The sequence below is a fragment of the Brienomyrus brachyistius genome, chromosome 3 (assembly GCF_023856365.1).
Source record: "Brienomyrus brachyistius isolate T26 chromosome 3, BBRACH_0.4, whole genome shotgun sequence".
In the NCBI taxonomy this organism is placed as follows: domain Eukaryota; kingdom Metazoa; phylum Chordata; class Actinopteri; order Osteoglossiformes; family Mormyridae; genus Brienomyrus; species Brienomyrus brachyistius.
The window spans coordinates 5002490-5023373 of record NC_064535.1 but is presented as its reverse complement, the minus strand read 5'-3'; the positions used below and the strand labels follow the sequence as shown (position 1 = coordinate 5023373).

Here is a 20884-nt window from a genome sequence, read left to right as displayed (position 1 = left end):
GCCCCATAAAAATACAAATAAAGATACATTTTCTTAAAATACTGAATCCATCTGTATATGCTCTATAACCACTTATTTAGATCAGGGACACAGCAAGCCTGGAATCTATTCCAGAAGGCATATTAGGGCAGAAGGCATTCCAGGCGGGATGCTGGTCTATCACAGCACTCACACACAATGGGCAATTTAGTGTCACCAATTCACTAAACTACATAATTTACTGGATGATTTAGAAGTGTGTATAAACAAACAAACAAACAAAACTTAAAAAGTTATGTAGAAAAACAACTCATACAAACACATGGAAGACATATATGTAAACGGTGCTAACCACTACGCTATCATGTCACCTCAATAAAAAAAAACTCAAGATTAAAATATTTAATAAGCTCACATTGTTAATGAAGGGCAATTCAACTCTCCAACGCCCATTTATTATCAATTCGTATTAATTACGGTAAAAGGAACAATAATTCGGACGAAAAGAAGATCAAGGTGAAATGAAAGATTTTGACTTATACAACGGCACTCCTGATACTGCATTACTTGTTTCTTAAAGTTACAGGATTATAATAGTATCTTGTTCCAGATCGCTAATTAAAAAGTCAGTTAGGGCGAAACCCAAGGTGTGCAATGAACCGGTTAGTTTTTCTAACTAACAACTGGACTCGGATCAATATGAAAAGTGTGGCGCCTTTTGATGATGTAACTCGCATAATATTTCGTTTACTGTAATATTTCAGTACATGTGTGGGTGTCAGATATTTCCCCACTTGCAGCTGCAGTTCATGCTGGATCCGTCCCGCCCCTGAAGCTGCTGTAAAGTTAAATCTGTGAGGTTTAGCTGCTTTATCGGACTTCGACCCGAACTCAGACGAATCCTTTTTAAACGATCCGTCGTTCTCACAGGCATGACGGAGGTTACCAAGGAAGAGTTTGGGGTAATACCCGGGCAAGGAAGCGTGCAGAAGTGGAGCTTAAAATCGCAAAGTGTCACAGTCGAAATAATATCACTGGGATGCATAATAACGTCCATAAAGACCAAGGGAAGGGACGGTGAATTTAAGGATATCGTGCTGGGTTTTGACAACCTCCAAGGTAGGTTTGCTCCGTCAAAAGGTCTTTCATTTCTGCAGTGAGGACAGACCGCATAAATTCGGGAAACAAATTAATAAAACGTTTTGTGTATAATCCGACGAAGCATTTTACAGTTTAACATATGTCTGTATGCGGACCTGTGATGTAAATGTCAAAATAATGTCTACTCGATCTTGCAATGATAATAGTAAAAATTAAGTGGTGGAAATCAATATGCTTAAGAATAGTGTCATAATAGATGAAAACTAAGATAAAAATTACATGCAACTTTTCAAAAGTAATACAAAGTAAAGTCACATGAACGTGGTCATGTGACCCAGCGATGGCCGCGAGGCAGTGCAGTACAGCCATCCCGGCTGAGCTATTTGGGATGTTGTTTGTTCATTCAGTATTTAAGTATACTGGGTAGAGCCACCCTCGAGTATATTATTACCTCTGTTAGCTCCTGGAATTCAGCCACCTTCAAATGACTTGTGCTGTCACAGGCAGCAACCTTAAGGGGGTCTGGCAGAGGGGTACGTAATGAAGCACACCGACCACAGGCTCTGCAACGGTTACTGGTAGCTATAAACCAAACTGGCATAAAAGATTACACTGGTTTTGGTGGCATTAAGCCACATAATGGCTCAGATTTCATGGGAAACCTCTTTTATAACACAGACCAAACACTAAAACGCGATACGTGGGAAGAGATTGGTCAAGCGAGTGAGGAAACAATAACCTTAAACAAGGGCACCTACCCACGACTGATAAGTGTACATCCTGTTGGTGTTCTGGTGTCGCAGTGAGGTGGAGCCTGTCTTAGGGGTTACTGGCAGGATGGGACATTGAGTACATACCAGCTTCTGCAGACACATGGCAAGAGAAGAGCATTCTCCGATTCAGCAGCTCCTGTGGAATCCAGGAGGAAAATGGCACAAAGATAGAAAATGCAGAGTCAACCAGAACAAAAGGGGCAGATATTAAGCAGTAAACCTGGGCCTTTGCAGCGATGGTACCGCCCACCAAGCCATCATTTTTGTCTCTATGTTATTAGTTGTCATAAAATTCTACATTGACTTTTTTTTTGCATTGTTTATAGGTAGATATCAGTCAAACCTCTCCAAAGTCCCAAGGAGACAAAAAATACACCAGTTTTCCTGCATTTTTTTAAGCATCTATAAAAATTTTGATATTTCATAACTTAGGGCACAAAGGAAGAGTTTTGTTTATTTTGAAAAAAGCAAAGTGGATGCAGTAGGTGATATTGAATATGTGACAAAAGCAGGGTTATAAATGGGGATATTTATTCACTTAGAACACGACGGCTAAGGGATGTGACACGGAACGGCTTCTGTTCATTGTTCCGTGCGTTTCGTTAACACCTTGAGCCTGTTGGCCGTGATTTAACAAGCCAAGATGGACGGTGCACTGGGCTGTACCGTTCCTCATTAGCCAGCGAGACAGAAACACGGGTCTACCAGAAGGCGACGGAGCCTCATGGAAGCGACCACGGGAATCATCTCATATCCGGCTCACGCGTGGCTTGTTTCATCGCAGGTTATCTTAACAATACCAGGTACTTCGGAGCCGTCATTGGACGGGTGGCCAATAGGATCGCCGCGGGCAGATTTACGGTTGACGGGAAGGAGTATCAGCTCGCCATCAATAACGGGCCCAATGCCCTCCACGGGGGAGTAAGGGGCTTCGATAAGGTAAGGCGATCGATACGTAAACAACTGACCAAAGAAATGGCCTCAAACCAGAAATTCAATACCATCCCAGCCAAGGGTAAACAATGTGGCGACAGGGGGGCGACATATTCTTAATGACCTTAGTCTTCCTTTTCATTCAGGATATTTTCTGTCCACTGTGCTCCCGCACCCCCCAGTCCCACCCTCTCCACTCTCCAGCCTCCTACATCAATATTTATGAGCCGTTTACTTATTTATGTCACATGGGCTCTTCGATGCTTATTGTGCTCCTGTAGCATGTTAGCGTGCTTGTGGCATCAGCATTCAGCGGCCGCATGTAAATAAGCCCCCCCTTCGGACAACGGAAAAAGAAACGCGCCTGGCTGCCTTTTGTTCGGCCGATTGTCGGGGGGGGGGGGGGTGGGGGAGCGCGGCGAGCCGGCCGGATTTTAATTGCGTTCCTTTTTCTGGGCTCTGCCTCCGCATCCAGGTTTATCAGATGTCCCCGGGTTGACACCTGGAATCAAAGAGCCGCCGACGATCTCAGCGGAGTAGGGGGGGGACTCTGTATTCAAAGCACATGTTATCTGTGTGTGTGTGTGTGTGTGTGTGTGTGTGTGTGTGCGTGTGGGGGGGATATTGGGAGATATCGGCCCAGTCTCTGCAATGGCTTTGTCCAAGTGGGGCTTCCAGGCGAATATGACCCAACCTCCTAAGCTTTGGGGAGCTGTGTTGGTAGGTTACTGGTGCCGATTTGCACAATTCACTGCTCATTCTGTATTAGTGAGGCCCCCGTGCAGAGGTCTGGCACATGCTGAGAAGAGCCGTCTCCAGTCTTACTGCTCATAATTAGACCTGAATCAATTAAAAGCGCGGCGTAAACTCTTAACGGCTCGGCAGACGACTCTCCCCTGGGGCGCCTGGCAGCCTCTCTGTCAACGGAGGATCGTTGGAGGGTTTTTCACCACCTGAGGACCCAGACGCGGCACATTTTAGGCCTCGGGGTCCGTCGCAGCCACACTGACAGAGAGTCTCAGCAGGCGATCTCTCTGGATGGTCTGGAACCAGCAGTGCTGGTGCCAGCTGTATATTTAAACTGGTCAGGCACGCAAACAGGCCTTCAGAGATGCTCAAGGCCCCCTGGAGTAACGCCAGTTCGTCAAGGCTGACATGCCAACAACTCTAGGGGGGGGAAAAAAAGAGATGCTCTAAGTAGGGATACATTTTTTAAGGTGGGGGGCATAAAAGGGGCCATAATTCATACAGAGGGACCAATCTTATCATTAGCCAATGATGTGTTTTGAATTTGTGAGTGACAGAGGAGAGACACTACAAAGGGCCAATCAGCTTCCAGCTGCCGCCCTCAGGATTCTAGGATCAGTCAGTGTACCATGTTGCTCACGCCCGATATGGTTTACGTAAATGCCAATGACCGTTAACGTGGCCAGCAGTATGTGACCCGGTTCGTGGGGCTGAAATGAGTGGGGCACACGCAGGAGGTGTTAGTCTGCATTGGTTCTGAGGTTAAGATGTTCTAAAGGCCAAGTTTATCAGGCGGCATTGAAGACAAGAACCGGCATCTTAATTTCCAGCTTTTCCTTCCGATGGCTTCTGAATTCTCATAAGAAACGTCACTGGAGCCATAATTGTAACCATAATTAATACCCCCATTTCATTTTTTCCATTTCATTTCACAAGAGATGACAGTACTTTATGTAATATTGAGCTTCCTGTCTTTTCCGGTGAAGTTTCTTTTTCTATTCTGCTATTTCTCCACATATATCTTCTGTCGGGGCCGTGCTGTTTCTCCATATTTTTCCTCGGCTCGCACCAAACTGACAGCCGTCTGCCGGACTGGCTCTCCCGGCCGCTGGGGCTCTGTTTGATTGATGCCCTTGCGTCTGAAGCTGTCCGTATCCACGGCCCAGAGCTGTGCCTAGTGCACAAAGCGGTTGACACGGCCCCAATAACTTTTTTTTTCCTTGTGCCACCCGCCCAACCCCCCCCCATCACGCTTTCTGCCCGGTAAAACCATCCGGCCCAGTAAAAGCTGTAATGGTTCTGAGGGACTGCAGGAATATGAAGATCCCTTTTCACTGGTCTCAGGATGGCCTGGGCGAAACGCAATATTAATGATTCGCCGTAACACCCGTCGAGCATCGATTTTTAAGATGGCAATTCCGACCTCGTCCCCCCATCGGTCATTAAAATGGTCTTTCCTCCCCCCCCCCCGCAGCAGAACCGCAATGCAGCGGAATTTGCCGATTTGCGCCTGTATGTGACTGTACCTTCATTGGAGGGCAGGGTAGGCCTGAATATTGACCGGCGCTGAGCTCAGTCTAATGTGTGCTAATGGAATATATTTCGCGGGAGGAAAAAAAAATTACAATCACATTTGCAGACACCGTAATGATGGAAAGGCGAGTGACGGCGCAGCGCGGCGAGGGAGCGCAGCGGACCGCCAGACGAGGCTGCCGGCCGGGTTTCCTGTGCCTACCAGCTTATCTTATCATGCCGAATCTGCTTCCTTATGGACGACTCTTACGGTAAAGAGTAGCGCCAAAGCTTCCGTGCAGATAACTCGCGGCGGAAGTACGGAGAGGGAAAAAAAAAACAACTGCTTCGGAGAGGCAACGGATGAGGCCTTGTGGCCGTCGTATCGAAAATCTGAGACGGGCTCGAAGGAGCTTCCGGAGAAATTAATATCCATTTCGGTTCGTCCATCAGCGCGTAATGTGTTTTGATGTAACCTTCAGCTCTCTCTTTGCAATTAGGCAATTAGGGTCACTTTGTGTGGGGGGGGGGGGGGGGGGAGACAGATGTGGACGTCTTGGCCACGTGATTCTGGGTAGGCAGTGTGTTCGATTACAGCTCAGTCCTCCTCCGGTGACGCAGCCCTTGAGCTCATAAACAAGGACTATCAGGGCATGAAGGAATAAAAACAGTAAAACCAGAGCTACAAGTGTCATTTGAACGAAATCCCAGGTGTATTTCACCTGCAACGGGTCTTCAGAGGATCCCCAGCTGTCAGCAGAAGGCAGTGTATTAGCCCACAAACACTGTTTACGCTGTTTACGGCTTGAGATGGGGGGGGGGGTGAAATGCAGCAGACCATGACGTCGCTGCGAAATATCCCTGTCAAGGATATTCAGAAGGATACTCACCATGTGGGGGGGGCGGGGAGAGACACTGGAGAAATAGTACATGTGCGTGTCGAAGAAGATGTCACCCCCTACTGGTAGTCCTCCTGGCTGCGGGACCATTTGAATGCACGAGGCGTTTGACCCTTGAGGGGGCAGTTCATGGTTGGGGTTAAGAAAGACAGCAGAGGCTATGAATGGTGGTGAGGGATGCATAATTTCCCCAGCAGCGGAAAGACGTCACACGTTTGTTGTGTGGACAGTGGTGCCTGAACACTGTTTGTTCTTGTAATTGGGGATTATGGGCAAACATGCTGTAATTCCAGCAGATGATTGGAAAGGTGGCCCCCCTCTCCCACCCCATCCAGGCCAGGCAGATACTCAGTGGTCTAAACCCAGCAGAAACACATCACCTGATATTTGTGATCATGAAGCTTGGATTGAAGCTTATATTTCCAAAACAGGTATAGGTATGGATATAAGTTTGTTTGTTGATAAGTAAGACATGATAAATGGTCCCCACAATGTAATATAAACATAATCCACACACAGACATACACGCATACACTCCCACTCTTTCTGTGTTTCAGGCCATCTGGTGCAGCCAATCAGTGGAGGGGGGGGTGAGGCTGTCATTGACCAGCCCCGATGGCAACGAGGGCTACCCTGGAGAGCTGCAGGCCACCGTCACCTACATCCTAGCCGAAGACACCCTTAGCATCCGGTACCAGGCCTCCTCCAGCAAGACCACGCCCATCAACCTCACGAATCACTCCTACTTCAACTTGGCCGGCCACGTAAGGCAGAGTCTGCCTCGTAGTCCACATATCAACACTCTGAGCATTTCAGTTTGAATTATCAGCAACAGCATCAAATCGACCAAAATTCAGGAAGTACCAGCAAGTTCTTTACTCATTTAATTTCGGTGCCCTGGCCATCCTCACGCCTTCATGCTGAGGCTTAAGGCCTAACTTACTCTTACAAACACGCTCGTTCATTTTGTTTGCTTTGAAAAATGCTGTCTAGCATCCTAATTCTGCACGCTTACATTCTTGTTGTCCACAAATGTCTGAAAGTTCAGTTGACGTGTGTCATCGCCAGGCGTGCTTCCTCTGCCAGAGCGCGTTTAGTCAGAAGATGTTATCAGACGCTGCTCGGGTTGAAGGTCTGCCAGTTATCTCTTCATGCCCTGACTAACCACAAGCACGTCCTCCTTCCAGGCTGCTCCGGACATATATGACCATGAAGTGTCCATCACCAGCAACGCTTATCTGCCGGTGGATGAAAACATGATTCCCACAGGTTGGCAAAGTAGTTCACTTCTCCTGCCTTGTAGGAAAAGAATGTTAGCCTGGAGGATAAAAACGGCCAAACGGATAATTAAGGGGGGTTTTAAAGTGACTGAATTCTAACAAAAAAAAATCACGTTTTACACTGTCAAAGAGACTTGCCTGCTAAGAAAGGAAAGTGGTTCCGATATTTGGCAGCTTAGACTTGTTGCATGCAAAGGGCGATACGTAGTGAGCAAGACCCTGTTGGTTCCCAACCATCTTACAGCCTTGTCCTGCTGCCGCAAAAAAGTGTTGGCCACAAAGAAGAACATCGCACAGCTCACGGCAGAGCCTCTGATCACGTCTTCATCGCAAAACCTGAGCGCTTGCTCATCTCAAATCGCTAGTAAATGGGTTCAGTCACGGTGGTAAGAACATGCAAATCAACAAGTTTGTTCTATACCAGTCAGTGGGTTCCAAAACCAAAAAAAAACTGCAAAATTCAAATCTGTTAACGTGAGGTTCTCCTTCCCCAAGCAGGGTTGCCAAATCTCACACATCTAGCTTAACACTCACGCAAGAAAGCTTACAGCAAATCTGTATTATTCCATTATGAACCTAAAATTAGCTACATCAAAAGTATTGGGTTAGTTTGCAAACTCTGCAGATTACTTGCAAGGTAATAAAACTTAACAACATGTGAATGTGTGCGCGGACTTGTCTCGAATTGAAAATCTCACTCCAGCCAGCTGACCAAACTGGCATTTCTGCCAGAGAAGGAGTGGACCAAGAACTGAAGTGGATCGAAATATCAGAACTATAGTTACTTTCTGTAGTCTAGATATAGTCTGTGAACATCATGGCCAGTCGTAGGGGGGAGGGAGGCTGTGAAAATGCTACTAGGTGTTAAGGAGCAGACTAGAAATTGCATCTACCTGAATTTAGATGAATAATTCCCAATTTCACCCAGTAATTCTCCTGTAGCTCTGCAGTGCCACAGAAATCAGGGAGTACATTTTCGGAGAGGGGAGCCACTGTTCAAGAACAGACGTTGAACGTTGATTAATGAAACCCGACAACAAGAAAGTAATGGGTAAATTACTGGCGCCTGACCAGAGGCTGGCCCCCATTTTACCTTGGCAGTGACATGATGTGGACGGACCGAACTACCCGTGCAGATCGTAGTGGAGAAGAGTGCAGCCTACCTGCATGGCAAAAAACGGAATGTGCGGGCCAACTATGACTGTTTCCCGGGGCAGGAAAGCTGAGAAGAAAATAAAAATACATTATCCTTTAAGAATATACAAGCTACTATACAAGAAGTTGTCGGTGCTCATTTTATTGACTTTTATCACCTTAGTTTCCAAATGCAGTTTTAAATTAAAGTGCAGCATTTCTGCCAAACACCTTTATTATAATAGGTTTCTTACCGTCAGTTTTGTTTTGTAAATGGCCCCGTCATCCGTTTTTTTAGGGTGGGGGGCGCAAAAGCAAACAAACATGTTTCTGTTACCTGTCACAAAGGCGTTCATGTTTGATGAGTCCAAGGACATGCGATGTTGTTTGGTGGCAATTCACCTTACCGTACAACTAGAGCAAATGTGCTGAGACCTTGTTCCCCCTCCCCCCCCCAGGGCTGTATTCTTGGAAAAACAACATTTGACTTTTAAATGAAGAAGTAATTAAGCTTACCTAACCATTCATAGGAGCACGTTCATGAGAATTCAGTGCGCTCTGGCCCCAGGGAGAGCGGATGAAATATGTAATAAGTGCATTCAAATACAGGCAGTGAGTCAGTGCTACAATGTATCCGGAACAGGTCACGACTCACCAATCAAAACAGTCGGACAGTAAATGCTGACGTGGGGCCCCCCGAGGAAGGGAAAAAAAAAAAGGCGAGACTGCAATTACCACCTGAGAAGGTCGCCTGTAAACCATCACCCCCCCCTCCACCTCTCAAGGAGAGAGACCGGGCACATCGGCTCTTTCTGGTGTGGCGCTTGCGGACATCCCATATACAGCGATGCCGTGCTCGTAACTTCCGGGAGAATGGAGGACACCCGGTCCTGGGGAGTCGCTGAAAGGGCTGCACCCCTCCCCACTTCTGCATTTTATTTATTTAGCAGGTATTTTATATTATGGGCTGTGCCCAACGGCGGAATCACCCTACGGACATTGGGATTTGAACCAGTGACCTTCTGGTCACAGGCACGGTGTCCTAGCCTGCTGAGCCTCATCGCAGAAGCAGCAAGGCGTGGCCGTCTGGAGAGCTGGCCTTTAGCTTCGCCCGCCTGTTGTTTGTGTTCCATGCTGCTCGCCAGGGCTCATTCTGCAGTATGGGGTCTTTTCCCTGCCTTTTAATTTCCGTCTGGCTTCCCATCCTGGACATGAAAGGCACTGAATAAGTAAAGGCTGGCGATCTGGCTGATACCCATCGCCGAGAGGGAGATATTTTTAAGCTGTGAAATTGCAGGGATTAGGTGGGGAGGTATGGGTGCGGGGGGGGGTGCACAAAAGGCAATCTGAGAACGAGAGGTGCCGCCAGGCTCGGAGGAAACTAGGGCTGCGTTCCGGCATGGGCAACGCAACCAGGGACGCTGCTCGCTAGCCGGTCGAGCCTCAGAAACAAGCTGAACCTGACTGCGATGTGACCCATACAAGGAACTTTATTTGAGGGAAATAAAGATTTTAATTAGCGATAAGCTTTGGTGCCGGCCTGCTTTGGGCTCCAGTACACCGGAAATGGAATTAAAGCAGTACAGAGATGATTGGATTGGTGGATTGTGGTGATTATATTGCCTAGTCACTCTCTTCACATGCTGTCAGTGAAATTTGTGTGGGGGGGGGGGGGCATTGCAAATAAACACAGTCACCTCTAACGATTCGTCTCCTCTGCAGGGGAGATCAGACAGGTGGATGGCTCACCCTTCGACCTCCGTGAGCCTGTGCTTTTGGGGGTCCCGGCTGAGGGAAGTGCCCGGTCCAGGTTTCGACCACAACTTCTGCCTGTCGTTGCCCGGGCAGCCTTGGATGGAGCGACCGTGTGCAAGGTCAGGCTGAAAACCATCTCTGCTTACGGATCGAGGCGCTCCGGGAGAATCGAAAAGTGCAGCCTCTCAGATGTGCTTTTGCTCTGAGGGATGACGCTCGTTTAATGTTCCTACACATGTTCCTACATACCGAAGGCCTGAGGCCTAGACGCCAACTGAGATATTCAGACAAAGTGCCAAGTTCCCGATGCCAGGCCTAAACACGTGCCGTGGTTCAAAGCTGCTTGGGGACGCGATGCAGCAACTTCCGTTGACCCAGATAAATAAACTCTGAAAAAAGAAAAAGGAATCTGGCTAGCATTCTAATGTCCCCCTGCTCCAATCAGAGTCGTTTGTACCGAATCGTGGCCGTGGATCCAGACCTTCCCAGAGAATGCAGGACACCGGTTCCTGGGGATCGCTAATATGCCTGCACCCCTCCCTGCTACTGCGAAACAAGCGAAGTCCTGCAGTTTGCCAGAAAACACAAGCCTGTTTCAAGTGGCGTCCCAGCACTGGGCTGCACATTTCACGGCGCTGGGGAAAAGCATGTTGCTGTTTCTGTAAGATGCCCATTAAATTCTCAGTGAACTGGAGCTGGGCAGCAGTGAGGCACTTAGATCATTATTTTCGTCTTCCACCAGAGTCGTCGTCATACCGACAGCAGCGGAGGGGGGGAGCAGAGTCTAGTTATTCGAATAAACTTTATTACTCACTGCTCAGTGGCTCAGAGAGACTTCATAATGTCAGTCATTTGTTTATATTGCAGCATCTATAATGCATGACCCTGATAGCTATATATTATGCATAAAGCAGACGCATGTATGACGCATTGTCCTATCACTGCGTTAAGAGGCCACTTGTCCCGCTGAAGTAGTAAAGGTGACTCATACCCATGAAAGTCAGGAAAGGAAGCATCTCCTTGTAGGTTTCTCTCCTGATGCAAATTGAAAAATGCTCTGCCGTTGCTTCTAGAATGGGGGTGTGGCTTGGTTAGGTGGGTGGAGCCAGGGTGGGAATTGTTTGCTTGGATTGGATTAGCTTCTCCCTCATAGGAAGACTCCTGTCCTGCACCCGCCCTCCCGGGCACCTGAACGGCCTTCTGTTTGGTCCCCGATGGCTGCTGTACTCGCCTGCCAAGAGTCACTCCCTTGCACCCGCTGATGCTGAAGTGACTCTGACCGGAGCTGGCAGGGCCAACTGGGATCTGGCGTCACTTCTGTGCAGCAGACGGGTTTAACCGGGGGGGGGTTGGCAAAATCATGATGTGCGCCATAGGTTGGCAGGTCAGAGGTGAAACGTGGGTCACTGACAACACCCTCACCCCCCCCCCCCCAAAAAAAAAAAATTATCCCCAGTCTCTGATGGGGGGGGGGGCACAACTTCTCGGCGAATACCCCAAGAGACAGGGCAGCGGGGGATATGTAGGTGGTCATAGGTTCACAGCCCTGGGAAGCTGTAAACAACCACAGTGCAGGTTTGTCGGTGCTACTTAGGATTCCTACAGAAATTCCTTCCCGAACTAGCTGGACGAATCATGAATCAAAAAACAGAGAATCATGTAGGTTCATCTACTGGACGGCTAAGCTTTAGAATGGCGCAGATGCCTGTTAAATACGGTGTGGCTGTTGACCTGGAGTTTTACCGAGAATTGGTGCAATAACCAAAAAACTTCCCGTCAGGGAATGCTCTGTGGCTAGGAACACCTTGTTAACGAGAGAGGTTATTAGGCGGGGAGGACAAAATAGTACAACAGTGATGTTCCGAAAGTCTTCTGTCTACATGCAACTCTTGAAGTGCTTTTGGATACAAAAGGAGGTGTAACTCGTATTAAGTGGGAGTCCCTAACGGTGGGGTGTTTCGGAGATTCCCCCAGGTGGTCTTCAAATGGTCTTTGGACTGTCAGTCGATGAACATCAGTCGAAAAGAATGAATTCCTTCTTCCCCAGGGTGTACCACCCAGCAAGTGGGCGGGTCCTGGAGGTGAGCACCAGCCAATCCGGTGTCCAGTTCTATACTGCCAACTTTCTGGATGGCAGCCTGCAGGGAAAGGATGGAGCCACCTACCCCAAACACTGCTCCTTCTGCCTGGAGACCCAGAACTGGCCAGATGCCGTCAATAAGGTACAGTTGGGTGCCGGGGGGTTGGGGGGTTGGGGGCACAGTACAGTTTAGAGCCACATACTATCAGCTGAAGCCCATTTAAAGGAAAGAAATTATAGGAGTTTTTTTCCCAGGCTATTACAATTTAATTAGTCTGATTTATTGATCAACTACTCACATTAAATACTGGTTTGAAGGCTCTCAAATATTTTATTAGCCTACCGAACCTGGAATCATCAATCTCAGACGAATAGTTGCAATAATGCCGATTTAGGCCAGTGATTAAAGAGCCGCAGGACAGGGAGGAGATGTGACATCCTGTGTTCCTCCTCAGAAAGATTCTTTATCTCCCGTGATACAAAACGATCCGGTCGGGTAGCGGGAGGATGCGAATAGTGTCATCAAGGTCTGCGATGTGCGCAGTCAAAGGACATCATAATGGCATAACAGCAAAGAACCAGGTGGAGAAAACACTCCACAAGAGACGCCCTGGGTGAAGGATATTACACATTTAGTAGATAAGTATTGCATTTGGAGAGGAGCGTGCGCCGGAGCGAGTATTATCATGCCGGAATAGGCTGCCACTCTTATCGGACATGACTGCCAGTCATGGAGACACGGGATATGGGGTAATGCAGGCAAGGTGCAGCAAAATTCAGGCATTTAGAAATTATTTCCCTTTCTGACAAATGTTTGTTACTGGCTCCGCCCTCTTTTCATGCTGATCTGGAATGGTTACTTCCTGAATCTAAGTTACTGCTTTTCACGTGGACCACACCACTCTCTGGTGTAGGGGGGGTCCCATGTCCTCCCTCATTCCTGGAAATGCCGTTATTCCCGCGATTTCCCCCAGTGGACAGTAGCTGTTGCTCTAAAGTGACACAGCAGCCTAAATCAACGCTGATTTTACGTGGTGCGGGGGAATCAAACACGAATTTTCAGTTTAAATTAAAACATTTAGTTTCAGCCGGATGGTCTCACAGGCAAGTTCCCACGCACACAGAGTTCATCAAGAAGGGGCTTTGGACAAGTGGAATGCCTGTTCGCGCAGCGAGGGGTTGGTGCTTTACCGAGTGATGACTAATCCATGTGGGGGCTACAATGTCCACCCCGCCGTCCTCTTCTCTGGGGGTGGGGTAAAAACACAAAGCAAATATGTTTCCAACAGTCAAGTTCTGGTGCAACAGGATGACAGTGTAGACACCAGAGAGGAGGGGGTAGGCGTGCGGCCCAGTCAGGATCCCGCAGGGAGGCGAGCGGATGAAAGGAGAGAGGCATGGAGCGAAGGATGTGGACAAGCTAGAGAGAGGAGGGAGGGAGGTAAAGCACAAAGAAGGTTAGAAACATGCAGGAGGAGACGGTTTGTGGGTCACTTGGGACCCCCTCACTGTGCGGCCGTACCTGTGTGAGGGGGAATTCAGTCAACCAGGCTGCCAAACTGCCATCACAGTGCCCCCTAGAGGCTGTTCTTGGCCAGCCACTACCCAGCAGCCTTGCGGTTAAGTCTATTGATACAATGACTACAGAAAAGCAGTGTGATAGCATTCCGATAGAATGGTGGGTCATCTTCAGGTTTTCCCTTGCCTCCGGAATTTACCTTATCCTGGTGAAGATGGTGCTAATGGGGAGTGTGTGCCCCCTCTGGCACTTTAAAAACCTCACTGTGTAGGTCTCCACCTGTCTGGCCTCACTGGATGGGATGCCAGAAGAACAGAACGGCCTGTGAATATCTAGTAGGAGTCCTGCATGTAAGCGGCATGAGTATATGGTGGCTAGCAGCTGGGGATGAGTGGCAGCTGCTTTTCGACTGAGCGGCCCTATTTAGCGACCGCACTGCTTAGCCTAATAGGGGAAGGGCCCAAAAAAGGTGGCCTAAAAATTGCCCGCTCTACCATCTCCTGGGTAGGTCACTGCTCCTATTGGGAATTCCATCCTGCGGTAAAAACAAAAATATGACCTTTCCAATGTAGAATGATAGGACTCCCTTGGATACTGATGGTAGTAGGCCTCACTGACGGACCGTGCTGATGGCTGAGGAATCGGGGCGTTACACAGTGGACATTGCTGCTCTTAATGAGACAAGGCTCCTGGCCGAAGGCTCTCCGAAACAAGAGGGAGGGAGGCTGTACTTTCTTCTGGAAAGACTGCCGCGCTGGAAGCCAGCATCAACATGGTGTGGGTCCGGCTATTAGAAACAACCTTCTGCCCAAGCTCACAGGAAACACTGGTCGAAAGAAGAGAAAGCCTGACGAGCGTCGGTATCCTCGGACCAAAGGCACGCTATGGTACTCTGTTAAGTGTCTATGTGCCAACCCTGCCATCAGATAACAGTGTAAAGGACAGTATCTACCAGTTACAGGATAACACTCTTCGCCGTATGATAAGATTCCTCTGGGTGGCTTTAACGCGAGAGTGGGAAGAGACAGCAGTATATGGAGTAGAGAAATGGGTAGGCAAGGTGACGGAGAAGTCAACTTGAATGGTTTGTGGCTGCTAGCACTCTGCAGAGCATGAACTTGCACAAAACACCTTGGATGCACGTGCAATCCATGCACTGGCATCTGATCGGCTATCTTATAACAAGACGGATTAACACCAGCGATGTTCTTGTGACTTAGACCATAAGAGGTCAGGGATGCTGGCTGGATCATCGTCTTAGCATCTCAGGAAAGTTAACAGAAGGCAGCTGAATTCCAACATATCAGTTTGACAAGAACTCTGACATCATTATGTCGGTTTCGGACACTATGCACGGAACACTTAGGGCCACACTTACCTGCCCAGAATCTGCAATATTCCAGCAGCAGTGGCAAGTGGCGGACAAGCAGGTGCAAAAAACATTACGCACTTTACAAAACACATGGAGGATTAACGAAGCTCAAGAAATCCAGTCATTGCTGATAGAAATGACACGCACACTTTTTAGAATTCCATAAAGCCTATCCATGGCCCTTGGAACTGTTCCATCAGACCTTTAAAAGCAGCAGACGAATTCGCAATCTTCAAGGACCAAAAACAGATTTTGGAAAGGTGGGCTGAACATTTTGAATCCCTCCTCAATCAGCATTTACCAAATGATCACTCTGTTCTGGAATAGCTTACTAATCAGGCACCCATTCAAGTCCTTGACCACCCACCGACCGTTCAAGAGGTGCTAGCAGCCATTAACTCCCTCAAAAACAACAAATCCCTTGGCATCGACGGCATCCCAGCAGAGCTCCTCAAACAAGGTTCCTATGCGTGCACCAAAATGATCCCTCAAGGCTCCTGCAGGTCTCGGACTAGGAGATTATCCCTCAACAATGGAGGAATGCCAATACTATCACTCTTTATAAAAACAGGGTGACAAATCCATGTGCGACAGCAGTCATCTCATATCGCCGCTTGCTGTTGCAGGCGAGGTCTTAGCAAAGGTCAAACCATGCAGGCTGGTGGAGCACCCAACAGAGCATCTGCTGCCAGCATCACAGTGTGGCTTCAGGAAGAATCAGACCATTATAGACATGATTTTTACAGTAAGACCACTACATGGCAGTACATGTACTCACCGGGGTAGGTGCGTGTTGGCACCGAAACTCTTCAAAAATCTTCCTTTTATGTGTCACGAAACTTTTTCATGATAAGCTGGACAGCAGTAGTGGGAATATTCTTGGCATCAGGCTGGATGGAAACCTCTTTAACATCTCGGCGGTTCCAGGCGGCCACCAAGGGCTCTGCAGTGCTGGTCACTGAGCTGCAAAATGCTGATGACTGCGCGCTTGTGATTCACACTCCAGAACATCTGCAAACCGTCCTTGCTGCCGCTGTGAAGGTTTACAGCAGGGTGGGCTTGACAGTTAACACCACGAAGATGGAGGTGCTGTGTTAATGGAGATGCAGACCCCTTACTCCTACCTTCACTTTAACATCAACCTCTCACAATAGTTCTTTCATATATCTTCATTCTATCAATGGGCTGCAGCATTGGCCATTGACAATCCAATAAAACAGCAATGAGCTTTCAAAAAAGGGATTTCAAAATGAGCACCTACATCTGCATGTACTAAAGTTGCCACCTACAAAGTCAAGTATTACCACTCTCCTATACAGCTGTGTAGTATGGGTTCATATAAAGCTGCCAGCTAAGATTGCTGGAGCGCTTCCTGCTCAAAAGTGCTCGCCAGGACAAACTGACAGATCCTGGAGGCTACACTCGCTGAGTACCAACTGCGCTGGTGTCAAGATTCAAGATTCTTTAATTGGGATACACATAGTCATACAAAGTACAACGCGCAGTGAAATGCATCCTAAACCGCTCTTTTGTAGACTGTGCAAGTTTAAAAATCGGCGTGTTATTTGGATGGATCAGGAGTGTCTGCCGCGGCAAGTCCTATATGGGCAACCTGATCTGGGCCGGTGGTCTAGGAGGACAGTTATAGTGGTATAAGGACCAACTAAAGACATCACTAAAGTAATGTTATATCAGGCCCTCACAATCGGAAGTGGCTGCTAATTGTTCTACTTGGCGGCAGCTGTCATGCAGGTATAGAGCAGCTGGGATTGGAGAGGAACACGCTGAAACAAGACAGACAAAGGATACAGACAGCCATGCCACCACTAATCCAGAATTTACCCGTTCAGTGTGCAATAATAATTTGTGGATGAAGGATTGGACTATACAGCCAAAGGCACGATGGACTCGCCAAGCAAGCAAGAACCCTCTAAAGGCCTCGGAAAGTGAGCGCCATCATTAACGGGTATGGGCTTCACTGCATTGTTGAAAGTCAAATGATGAAATCGACGTAAAATAATTCCAGCCACTTATAGTGCAGAAGGGCCGGCAGCAGCCCAGGGAGGGCAGCTGACGGAGGATTAGAGCGCCGGCCGCTGCCAGCAGCCACATTACTGTTTTAATGACCATTTCTACTTGCCCTTTTTTTTAACAGTTTCCATGCTAAAAGTCATCACACAACTAATTTATCATGGCAGTTGTTCACCTCCATCAGGCTGTTTAATGGCACTCGTAATGGGAGCCGTGGATTTATGGAGCTGTAAATACACCGCAGCCGAAATCAGGCCCCTCTTTGTTGTTCACCTGCGTCGTGGCACCGGTGCCCTAGAGGATCGGTCATCATTTGTGTTTTGGGGCCTCGTGGGGCAGGTGACCCCTGCTGCCCAGGGGATATGGGGTATGGGGAGGCCGCGAGCTCAGACCCCACTGAGGGGGATGCTAACAGGTTGTGGACGACTCCAATATGTTGGGATGGAAATCACATTTTGTAGCTCGAGTGACAGCTAAACAAAAGGCTTGTTTTGGTTCTGCAGAAGCTTAGAAGATAATTTCTAGAGGTTTTAGCAGACAGTGCTTACCTATACCTAAGGCTCTGACGGTCCAACAGCAGAGATTTTTCACGCATGTTTGTTTGCTTTTCCATGTGAAATCCTGCTTGTTCCTTGTTTAGTCCAATACGATGGAATATTACCAGCCTAATTCAGCATGACAGAGGTAGTCGTGTGGCTGCACGGGGAGTCCATTGTGCCCCTCCTTCTGTCCGGCATCAAAGCACCCCCCACCCCACACATGCACGCACGCACACACACTCACGATGGCGGCAATTTGTCAAACCATCCCTCTGTGTCTGGCACTTTGATTTGACATTCACGCTTAAGTCGCTATGCAGCTGACAAGGGCGGGGCCTTTAAGAGCTAAAAGGTGCCCTAACAATAACAGCGGGTAATTGTCGATGGCGTGTTTTTGTGCGCGCGCGAGAGCCCAGCGTTTTCCGGCTCGCCCAGAGGAAGCAGCAGCAGCTGACGGAGAAGGAAGCTGCGCTCGGTGCGTGACGCCGTGGACCGCGGCAGCCTGACTGTGCAGCATTTCCGGTCCCCGCACGCTAATGGCCGACGATTTTCTGCTCAGTGATTATGGCCTTTGTGTTTTGGCCGGTGCCACCGCTGGTCTGTTTTCTCGGCTACTCTGAGCCACCGCGTCCAGCCGAGATTTGCATCGGACTGAGCTCAGGAACAATGCGAGCAGGCGAATGACAGATTGGGAGCTGCTCCAGTTTGCATATATAACAAATGTGTAAAAAGGAACGGTTGTGGGAAACAGGGCAGAGGTGATGGACGTCTGGGTCACATGACTGCAAAGGATTAGCTGAACGGCCACATTTTAGCCACCATGAGACCTATGGCCCAACAGGTTTGCCCTGTTTAAAAAAAACAAACAAAAATCTGTCGTTTTCCCATCACCTTCTGTTGGTGGTGGGATTATTTTTCACTTGGTCACAACCTAGAAGTTCCTTAACCCTAATTACGGGACGATCGTCCAGGTCACCATATCACCCTACTGCAATAACCCATGCAGATGTCAGTCCCGCTCCCAAATATAAGGCTGCGTTAACCGTTTGCTCAATTGGAGGGTGCTGAAATCCATCGCCTTGAGCCCCGCTTACCACCTTGCCCATTTATACAGTGGGGGCCGATATCAAAGCAGGGCAGGCTAATTAAGTCACTCAGTAATACTGCAGCAGGATCCCCTGGGTGACCTTCTGATTGTCGAGGCGTTTATACTGCTGGCCATATGGGATGACTGCTTGCCTCTAGGTAAAAATGGCGAAAGCTCCCTTCCTCCCTTTTCCTGAAGAGTCTGAAAGGCCCTCATTTGTTGGGGCCAACTGAATACCTTCTCTCGTTAGGTGGGAGTCCAGGAGACAGGTCATCTCAGACTCCATTCCATACCCTAGCAACCGCCTCTGTGACTACAGATCCATAGCAACCACCACGGGCCCTATTACACACACTCACTCGGCTCCTGTGTTACATAACCCTGCACGGACTGTCAGAATGCCATTCAGCTGCGTAGCAACAAACAAACAGCGAGCCAGGACATGCAGCAGGCACATAAAAGTGAGACAACGGCAGCAGATGGCTAATTGGCTGATTAGCCGGCCAATCTTCTGCATGGAATTCTCCGCGTTCCTCATTCTTCCCTCGCAGATGGTATCATCTGAAAGCCTTAGGAGCTTCTCCACGCTGGGAAAACTGGGTAAGAAGGCACTTCTGCCCAGCGTGAGGTGATTTACAGGTGAGAGGTGCTAGGAGCTCACAGACGCATTGGCTGTGGTGGACAGGGTTTCCCCTACCCTGCTGTAGACGCACCGTTGACGGTATGAGCTCACAGTCCATGAGTACTACTTACAGTGGTGACTTCGACCACATCAGTTTATAGTGTCACGTCAAAAGTAATTAAGTTCCTCAGAAGTCTGGATGGCTTCCCTCTACTGAAATTTTGGTAAATACAATTTACCATAGCTGGCTTTACATTTAGCAAATTTTACCATGGACTGATGGCGCTTACATCTACCCTGAGATCACACACGATCATCTCAATAAAGCTGTGGCACGGTGCATGTGCCCCGCTGCATCCAGAGTAAAATTGTTCCCACTGCCATGGTGTCCACTTCCTTTTGTACGCAGAGCACAACACAGCGTGATACATCAGTGAACTCACAAAGGGATGACTAGCAGGACACCCCTACCTCCTCCCACTCAGGCCTGACTTGTGTGCGGTAGAACAGGCCCCCCCCTTTCCAATTCCTTTATCGCACGTTTTTTTCCCTCTTTTAATAGCCCCAGTTTCCTGACGCACTGCTGAGGCCAGGAGTGGAGTACAATCACACCACGTGTTTCACCTTCACCACTGCGTGAGGATGCCTGAAGATGAGCGACGGGGGAGGTCCCACTCAGTGTAAACACTCGCTCACCCGAGTCGTAGGTGTTCTCATGCATGAATAAAACTACTCAAATGAGCTCGAGTTACACGAGTCACACCTGTAGCTTATCGATTCCACCACTATCACCCACAAGCATCAAATCGTCGTACATCCATCCAAAGTGGATGGTTTTCCGTAAATCTCAAATTATCTGTACAGATCAATAGACTCAGATGTCCGCTACAATTCTTCGAAGAGAGAAAAAAAAAAAATAGCCAGCACAATCTAATTAACATTAACGTGGTGTATTCTGAAGGTTAGGCACGGGAGGCAGCTGACGACCTCATCATAGCTGATAAGGGTAATAAAATAAATTAGTAGCTGGGAGGGAAAAAGTCTCCAGCTCCAGTCAGCTAAGATAACGACATATTATGGGACAGAATTGGCATACGTCTAATCCCAGTGCAGTTCAGACACCATGTCGTGTTCATAGGCATCCTGTGTACAAATTACTTTGTAGATGATGTACTGAACATAAAACTATTGCAAGGGACAAAAAAATTCTCTTAATAAAAAAAGGGAAATGTAACAATGGTGCTTCACTGGACCTGTGCCGTGCGCCTAACCTTTTCTATCCAGTTACAATAATAAAGGTTGATTATTGTGGTGACACGGTGTCTTGCCGTACCTGGAGTGCAGAAACGGACCTCACGTCAAGCGATGAACATCCTCCATCTGCAGGCCACGGGACCAGAAGCACCCGATGAACCAAATGGTACAAATTCAAATTTAACAATAACACCAAGTACCACAGGGGGGTTTAAGTGGAGACATGCTTGAAAAGCGGGACGGTCCATCCATGTATATTCATAATAC

General features: G+C 48.3%; 1 protein-coding gene across 1 annotated transcript; it reads left to right on the top strand.

Moving 5' to 3' along the window:
• The first annotated feature begins 693 nt into the window (after window positions 1-693).
• On the top strand, window positions 694-20678 carry galm (galactose mutarotase). Its single transcript, XM_049006896.1, is given in 8 exon segments — window positions 694-1098; window positions 2638-2792; window positions 6502-6708; window positions 7132-7213; window positions 10081-10136; window positions 10138-10232; window positions 12161-12335; window positions 19926-20678. Coding segments are annotated over 8 exon segments (1035 nt in total). The 5' UTR covers window positions 694-911; the 3' UTR covers window positions 20004-20678.
• The last annotated feature ends 206 nt before the right edge of the window (window positions 20679-20884 follow it).